The following is a 9,725-nucleotide window of genomic DNA, read 5'->3' as shown; positions in this document are numbered from 1 at the left end:
AATTTGGATGATAAAGTAATTCCTTATTAATATTGATTGAAAACAACAGTAACAATGACAAGAATAATTTCATTGTTTGGTTATGAATAAAATCAATTAATATCATGGAAGATTGTGAGTAGAAATGCCAAATAACTTAAGATAATTAGAAGGGTACTGTAATAATTTGAGAACAATAAAGGAAAGAAAATGGAGATAAAAAACCTTTAAGATGGTTCAAAATTGAAGAATATACAAGTCAAATGATTTTAATTCTTAACACATTTAGAAAATAGTCTTTTCATTGATTCAATGAAATCCTTATTCCTCAGACTGTAAATCATAGGATTAATCATTGGTGTCACAATGGTGTAAAATACAGAGAAGATCTTATCTGTGCTGCCTGAATAACTCGACTTGGATTGAAAATATGCAATTAAACCAGAACCATAGAATAAGCATACAACCATAACATGAGAGGAACAAGTAGAGAAGGCTTTGGATCTGCCAGTAGTTGATGGGAGTTTCAGAATAGTGCTGAGGATTCTGATGTAAGACATGAGAATCATCAGAAAAGGAGTCAAACCAAACAGGAAACAATCAACATAAAGAAAGACTTCATCCCCAAAAATATTTCCACATACCAACTTCAATAATGGGGGCATGTCACAGAAAATGTGATTGAGTTTGTTAGAACCACAGAAGGGCACAGAGAAAATCTGGTATATCTGTCCTACAAGTATTGGAATCCCACTGACCCAAGAACCAACCACCATTTTTATACAAATTTTATGATTCATGATTATAGGATAGTAGAGTGGTTTACAGATGGCCACATAGCGGTCATAAGCCATCACAGCAAGAAGGAAGCTCTCTGCAACAGCCAAAAGGAGAAAGAAAAAGAGTTGTACAGCACATGACAGTAGGGAAATATTTCTTTTCTGACTCCAAAGATTTAAAAGCATTCTGGGGAGGATGTTTGATGTGTAACAAATTTCCACAAAGGAGAAGTTTCCAAGAAAGTAATACATAGGTGTTTGAAGAGCTAGTTCTACATTGGTGATTATGATGATAAGACCATTCCCTAATAGGATGCTTATGTAGATGATTAAAAAAATAACAAAAAGAAATCCTTGGAACTTAGGAAATTCAGAAAATCCCAGGAGAATAAATTCTTCCATGACAGTAATATTTATATCTACCATTTTTATCTAGATTACATCTTTAGAATGTCATTCAACATTGGAGTGTCACTTTTCCTCAATAGGACTTGAATTATGACTCTGAAATGACAGATAGACAGTTTAGATTAGAATATGACTTAGATAACTTCAATACTAGACATTTTAAAATAATTTATTCACTTTGGACATTTTGTGTTATGTTTATGTCATGTTACATTATAAAATCACATATATGTATATACACTGACACACACAAATACACACATACACATATATATGTTTGTATATATGTATACATATATATATATATATATATATATATATAAAACATTAGTGGTTGTATCTTTCTGTGTCCTAACCTTTCTAACATCTCTAGCAGTTTGTCTTCTATATTTGATATTCTCTTCTAGATTTGAAATATATATGCTGAGTATTGCTTTTTAGAATTTATGATCTATGGTATATGTTTAAAGATAGTTTATTGCTCTAACAACTATGTTCAGTATGTAATGTCTCTACTGAATAATCATTTATTGCTATTTTCAGTTATGGAGATATTTCCAGCTTTAAATTCCATGACTCTTATCATTGTAGTAACAATTATTAATGAAGATCAACTCAGTCATGGAACATTCATTTTCTTGCTCTACTTTCAAAAAAAATCTTGAGAGAATTCATGTAAAAAACAAAATTTATTAATTTTAAGAAAGTTTTTACATCACGTTTTAGAACTTAATTATAGACAACAGAGAATAGTAATATCCTAGTCTTTTTTATCCATTTGCTTAATTCAATGTAATCTTTAAGTAGTTGTAAACTTAATTCTGGTTAGGAGATATTTTTATGCTTGATGTGCTAGTATATGTCCAATGGAAATAAATTTCCTACAGATTAAAGGACTTGGTGGCAAGTCTTTAATTTAGGATAAGCTGGAGAACTCTTCTTCCTAATATCAATATTATTTGAGTAATCTGAAGAAAAGTATCTGATTAAGCTCAGGTTATCACCAACTGATTTGAGAATGGGAATTTGATAATATGGATTCAGATCCTTAGACGAGATGGAGAAAAGATAAGGTCTATATCAGAAATTTTGTGGTATAAAATACAATAGTAATAAAATAATTATAAATTGCAATTACAGGACAAATAACATAATTTTTGCTTCATCTATGTTTCGGAGTCAATTAATACCACTTCAGTTCACCTCACCCAGAACCACACGTACAAACACACGAAAGTTATACCAGAGTTACATTGATCATAGTCTCAACCCTGTCAAATTCGCAGTCTGTGATAATAAAGTGGAAGTGAGACTAGGAATGTCTTACTGATAAAATCTTTACTCTGAGGAAATGTTCAATGAAATTGATTGAAATCCCCAAGGAGAGTATACATTTGTGCTATAGAGAGCTCCACTTGGTATGTGGATATAGATGGTCACATGACAGAAGAAATATGTGGACCAAACACTTAATGTTACCCAAAAATGGATGTGGCATTTGAACTCTTCAAATGGGAAATATGGGACAAAGCAGACAATCTATCTGGCTTTCTCACATTATGGTTTCTCAGTATTGTCTGATCAAAGAATGATTGATCAAATAAATTTTCTCCTTTTCATCTCATACTCATTTTCATACATCATATTATAATTTATCACTAACAAAAATATTGATTGAGATAAGGATAGTCACTGAGAAGTCCTTATTTAAAAAGATAGAGCTTTGTTTTTTTTCTATCTAAATGCATTCCTCATGTTTTTGTTTTATCCAATAATACTTTAAATGTACATAACACAATTGCTTGCACAGTATAAAAACATATCTAGAACAAGAAATTCATGTAGTATTTAATGTGAATGTGTCCTTCTTCCTTACTGAATTTTGATGTCTAAGTAAAGTTTTAGAATTTATTAGTCAGGATATAGATATCACTTAATCACTATAACCCCGTTCAAAAAAGAAATATTCAAATTAAATATATATATATATATATATATACATACACACACACACACACATATATACATCTTACCTTTTTCTGATGGGATAACATAATGTTCAGTTGATTTCTTTCATTACTATACTGAAAGATAATGTATACATAACTGTCACTTATATGGTGTTTAAAAACTTTAGAAAACTATTCCTTTTCCCATTCAGTTCTAGACTCATAAAATTTTATATATGAGAGGTATAGACATAACTCAGTCTATACATGTGGAAACTGAAACTAAAGCAATACAAGTGACTTGTCTTTTGTCAAACCATTACTTAAGTCTCTAATTTGAAATTAACCCAGGTCTCTCTTCACATTCAATATTGCTCTCACTAAATCATGCTGCCTCTCCTAAAAACATTAATTTTAGAAGCACCATCAATTGTGTTCAGAAAGATCAAAAAGCCAAAAAACAATAATTGACTTCAATGCAGTCAAAGCTCTTAAATAAAAAGAATTATTGACCAACTCTGCTCTCTCGAGACAATTTCCTTCCCTGGACACATTTCCTTTCTTTAATGAGGAACCAAATATTTTTAGAGTAGGTCTAGTTTTCTAAGCATCCATTAGTAAGAAAATGTGGCATAATATAGAGAATTCTGGGCTTAGAGTCAGGGGACCATTATTGAAAGTTTGGTTCTTCTGTTTTTTTAAGTACATCATTCTGAAAAGTTTGTAGTTAATTCTCTCTGCTCAGACTCACTTAAATACATAAAATTCTGAATTTGAGATATGTAGGTAGCTTTCCTAACCTCACAGTGTTGCTCTATAAAAAGCACAAAGTAAAAGGTAAACTATTCTTTTTCCAAAGTTCTTAATATTATAATAGGTCCAGGTTACTCAGAGGTTTCCATCAAGACCCAGGGCATCTCACAAAGCTACTCAAACAATTAGAGGCAGCTGAGCATAAGATACTCTTAGACAGTAATATTTTTGGATAAACAGCAACAAACTTTGATAAGAATCCTTTTTCAGACCTTTACCATGAGAGGCTACTTGAACCACAATCTCTAAGACAATGAGGCTGAGAAATTGGCAGATTATAATTAGTAATAGAAGGGAATTTTTGCATTTGAGTTTGATCTTGACTTTGGACATTTATAAAAGAAAACTGACCCAGTCAAGTTTTATCATATAGAAAGATAGACAAATTATGGGATATCAAGTAGACTTAATGATTGGATCAAGATGCTAGAATATGCCACTTATGACTATTTGTTTAGGTCTGATTATATCTATGTAATGGGTTTTGTAATTGTGTTAATATAGTATCTGGGTTTACTTTGCTAGTTACAAACCTTAGGATTTTATATTCTTTACAATTATTTTGAATAAAATTCCCTTTCTTATAAATTCTTGGATTTTGTAAGTGATAAATAGAAATGTGTATGAATTATCTAGGTTTATTTTCAATCCTTCAACTTTCCTCAAAGTTGTTAATTATTTTCATTACTTTTTTGATTGTTCATTCCTTAGTATTCTATAGATATATTATCATACTACGTGGAAAGAGGGATGACAATAATTTCTCATTATTTATCCTAATTCCTTCAATTTCTTTTTATCTTATTCTTATGTATAGCATTTCTAGTAAAATATTAAATAATAGCATTGATATTGGGCACTTTTGCTTTACTCCTGATATTATAGGTCAAGGGGGTCTCAGTTTGTCCCGACTACAAGAAAATACCTTGCTGATGCTTGTTAATAGATGCTATTTATTACTTTAAGGAAAGTTCCATTTATTTCAATATTTCTATTATTTTGTCTTGTTTTTAATAGGAAATGAATATTTTATTTTGTTAGATGATTCTTCCACACCTGTTGAAATAATCAAATATTCTCTCTTGCTTTTGTTATTGATATAGTCAATTATGCTGATATCTTTCCTAACATCCAACCATCCCTATATTCTAGCTACAAAACCCACTTGATCCTTGTAATATAATCCTGTAATCTTCTTGTTAGGATTTTATTTAAAATTTTTTCATCAATATTCATAAATAAGGCTTTTCTATAGGTTTCTTTTTCTGATTTAGTTGTTCATGGTTTAGTTATCCTCATCATCTTTCTGCAATAAAAAGAGTGTGGAAAGGTTTCTTCTTTCCCTATTTTCTGAAATAGTTTGTATATATTAGATCTATTTCTTCTTTTGCTTCTCAGTAGTCTTGTGAACCAAAGGGGTCTTAATGTCTTTTTCTTAAGGAATCTTTGATGGTTTATTCAATTTCATTTTGGGGACAGACATTTTAAAATCTATTTTTTCTTTTGTAATTTGGTTAATTTATATTTTTGTAAGTATTCATATATTTCACATAGATTGTTAGATTTATTAGCATATGAATAGACAAAAATAATTTCCAATAATTACTTTTAATTTCTTCTTCATTGCTTATCATTTATCCTTTTATATTTTTATACTGGTAATTTGGTTTTATTCTTTCTTTTATTTTTCAATTAAGTTAAATATATTGTCTTCCATGAAATTTGTATATCCTTTTTTCCCCTTTGGCCTATAATGAAAGAGCTTTTCTCTTCAATTGATATTTGTACCGCATTTCACTATTGGGACTCTTCTGTTTTGGAAGATTTTAATTTTTTCAGGATTTTTTTTTGTCTCCTTTACCAAGCTATTGACTCTTAATTCATGATTTTCTTGAATCACTCATCTTTTCACAATTTTTTTCTATTTCTCATTTGAGTTTTTATAATCTTTTTTGAGTCCTTTCAGAAATTATTTTTAGGCTTGGGACTAAATTATATTTTACTTTGAGTTATTGGGCACAGTCCTCTTGATTTTTATGTATTCCTCTAAGTTAGTTTTCTTATCTTTCCTGTCATCTGTGAATTTTAGTTTTACTCCACCCTGTTTATTCTTTAGAAATTTACCAACTAAGGAATGTATGCACCCCCACTTAAGTGATTAACTGTGAGGAGGATGACCTATGACTGATATATGCAAGCAAGTGACAAATCAGAAACAACTGACAGACCCCCTGGGATGTCCTAAACCAAGCTTAAGCTACCATTGGTACATGTGAGATGCAGGGAGTAATATAAAGAACTGCCCATATATTTCCTGTATCTTCCTCTCTCCACACTCTCTCTCGAAGACATTGGGCTCACTCTGTGCTATAGGTCTCTCTTGGAAGTATGGGAAGTTCTGGGAGGTATTTTGGCATGCTTGCAGCTTTTGGTGGGTTTTCACATTTGCGGTTTGGCAGTGAGGTTACTGGGAGAAGCTTTGTAATGTAGTTTAGATGACGCGTCTTCCCTGAGTGACCTTGGTGAGTAAACCAAGGCTGATTCCTTTTTTCTTATACCTCCTGAAAGTAGACCCCTCATCTTGGAGGAGACCGCATGATTAGAAGCCAATCTCGAATTAATCTTCTGAGAAGGCCGCTTGCCAGAGACCTCTGAATTCCTGCCTTTCTCAGACCAGATGGAAAAGTCCAATTCTCTTTCCTCTCACTCTTCTTCTCAATTTCTTCCTTCTATTGTAATTAAACCACCATAAAATCTGAAACTGACTTTAGCATTTTATGAGGATTGAATTTAAATCCCTGATGACCACAAAAATAACATATTCAGTCAGCAACACTAAAATTTACCCTTACACACTAAAATACTTTTTCCAGTTTCTTTTTTTCTTGTTTGTTTATTTTTAGTCTTTGTTAATCTTAAAATAACTGTTATAAATTGGATACTTCTCCTGGTGTTTAGAGGCACTGTCTCAAGCTTCAGGTTTTTTGTAGCTCCTTTCAGATCTATTTCAGTGGGGAAGGTTATACATTTTCAGTTCTCCCAAGTATAATCTATGGAGAGGTATATTTCCTACTCTGCTGCCCTGGGTTCTGTTCTGTGAGAAACCATAACTACTCCCTTCTGTTCTACAATTGTGACCGGGGCACTAGCTACCTTCATCGACAAACACACATGTACTAATATTACTCCTCATCCTGGTACAATGAAGGATTGTGACTCAGATATGGTCAATTACATAGAGATCTGCATCCAATGCTCTCAAAGGGAATCCCATGGTTGCCTTTTGAACAGTTATCTTTCCCCCTTAATATCTGTGGGAAAAGAAATCTAGAAACTATTGCTACTAATTCAGTTGCTTTCAAGGTCCTTGCTGGCTTTTGGAGTTGGGAGTTATGTCTTCTGTAGAGCATTTCTCTTTTGGATATGTTAATAAGTGTGATTCTCTCCCTATATTGCATAGGACTGCTAGGATGCATTAAGATTATTGTGTCCCCTCATATTTAGATCTGGAAGAAACCTTATAGGTCACATCAATCATTTCTCTCATTATAGATGAAGGCACTGAAACTCAGAGAGGGCAAATTATTTGACTAAATTGACTCAGGTAGCAAATGACACAAGAAAGATTTGAACAGAAGACTTTTACCTCCAAATCCCAGGCTCCTCCAAGGAGGGTTTGCTTTCTTAACACAGGATTCAAGCCTGTGATCTATATTCGATACCCTTATCTATGTGACCATGTAAGAATAACTTCCTGTTTGTGAACTCTATTTCATTTCACTCCAAAAATAGAAGATTCAACAAGGTGATCCCCAAATCTGGTATTTGTAAGTCATGTGATCTCTAAATGACTGATCACTGAATGGTTATCCTATACCAGATATAAACTTGCTGACCAATAGTGAATAGTCAAAGCTTCCAAATAGTAATTAGCATTATGATGCTTTTGTGTAGGAATATATACTAAATGCAGTTTAAACTGCCTCATGAAGCTGATTTTTACATTTGAATGAGAACATTTATACCTCATAATTGGCAAATACTATAAAAAAGGATAATTGGTTTGTTCATATTACCTAAACTTCATAAACTGATGGAAAAATGTTAATTATCCAGAACAAAACTCTTTTTATTGATTTCCAGAATAAGTTTGTGAATTATTAAATACAGTGCTAAGATCCATTCAAGGACTGTAAAGGGAATTAAATTAAATTACAAATGACTGGCTATACTAGATACCTATAAAAGTTGAAAGGATGCACAGTGGACAGAACAATGGGTCTGGAGTCAGAAAAACATGAGTTTGAATCTGTCCTCAAATGCTTAACCACATTTGCCTCAGTTTCCTAATCTATAAAATTAAATAGAGAAGGAAAGGACAAACCAACCCAGTACCTTTTCCAAGAAAATTATAAATTGGATCATACATTATCAGACAAAATTCAAAAGACTGAAAAATAACAAATAAATATGAACATTTGATGTTGAAAATAGTGAAATATAGGTGTATCCGAGACAAGACATACAAGATTTGGAATTCTCTCTTCTTCTGTACACATGTTGTAGATTACTTTAAGCATTCCCTGAATTATTAATGGATGAAAAAATCCAATAATTTTGTGTTTGCTATGTGCATGAAATACTAATCAATAGGAATGCAAATAGAAAAGCAGGAACTTTTTCTGCTTATTATGAGTTTGCTTTCTAAATAGGGAATCAACATTAATTTGCTCTAATTCTTTCCTTATATATTGTCCTCCTGATCCCCACCTTTAGAAAACAAATTCCTATACAAAATATGATTTTAAAGAGTGTATTTGAGCCAGTAATCTCTACATTTCCCACTTGAATACACTGCTTCGAAATCCATCATGTTTCTATAACTAAATAATTGTACTTGTCCCTTTTAGCTTCCTGTATATTGTGTTGTCTTCTCTTGCTAGATTATAATATTCTTAGGTGTAAGAATTATCTTTATTTTTTGTGTTTCTGTCCCAAGTGCTTTATAGTGCCTGATACACAGCAGGCACTTAGAATGTTTGCTGACTGACTGCTATTACAAATACAGTGAAACTGCTTTTTATTATTATTCCTAACAAATATCAATTTTCCTACCATTTTTAATAGTTCCCTCCTATGACTAGATCATGTTTGCTCCTGAATTTGACCTCTTACAATTCACATTTACTTGCAGAACAACTCAAAGAAAACATTCCACATGAAATCTTTTACCTGATTGCTTTAGATACATCTATTATATATATATGAAGATATAGAGATATCTTCTGCAAAATATGGTATTTTATCAGTCTTTTATGGAGTATTTATGTGTTCATTCTATCTCACATGACTAGACTGTTACTTCCTGAAAACTAAAGAATTTATGGCTTTCATCTTGGTATACATAGTATCTAGAGGAATGTTACATGGCTAATAGTAGGCTTTTTACAAGCGTGTTCTGGTTTTCTTCTTAATGAATTTAACAACAAAACTCTCTGAAGCACAAAGAGTAGTTTATATAATCAAGTAATAAGAGGTATCAAAGGAAATGTTTAAAAATCTTGGATCTCCTCCTAAATATTTGTATGATCTTGGGTAACTGACATCAATTCTCTTAGCCTCATTATGGTCTCGGAAGCAGGACTATTGAGTAAGATTACCTGTGGGGTCTCTTCTAGGTCTGTGATATAGATATATATTTGTAAGTAGTCTTTATAGAAAAGGTGATGGAAAGGTTAGGGGAAGGCATCAGGGCATTCAATACACCAGGAGAGGGAAAAGCAACTGGGAACTACCT

General features: G+C 32.0%; 1 protein-coding gene across 1 annotated transcript; it reads right to left on the bottom strand.

Moving 5' to 3' along the window:
- Positions 1 to 248: 248 nt before the first annotated feature.
- Positions 249 to 833, bottom strand: LOC100021659 (olfactory receptor 10AG1-like). The gene has a single exon (XM_001373706.5). The coding sequence runs from the start codon at positions 831 to 833 to the stop codon at positions 249 to 251; it is 585 nt and encodes a 194-aa protein (XP_001373743.5).
- Between the last annotated feature and the right edge of the window lie 8,892 nt (positions 834 to 9,725).

Source organism: Monodelphis domestica, chromosome 6 (genome assembly GCF_027887165.1).
Source record: "Monodelphis domestica isolate mMonDom1 chromosome 6, mMonDom1.pri, whole genome shotgun sequence".
NCBI classification, from domain to species: Eukaryota; Metazoa; Chordata; class Mammalia; order Didelphimorphia; family Didelphidae; genus Monodelphis; species Monodelphis domestica.
The sequence above is the reverse complement of the archived record's forward strand: the minus strand, read 5'-3'. Positions and strand labels throughout refer to the sequence as shown.

Excerpts from the sequence above, each read along its gene's own strand:
- LOC100021659 (XM_001373706.5), bottom strand. The coding sequence starts at position 833 with ATGGCTTATGACCGCTATGTGGCCATCTGTAAACCACTCTACTATCCT.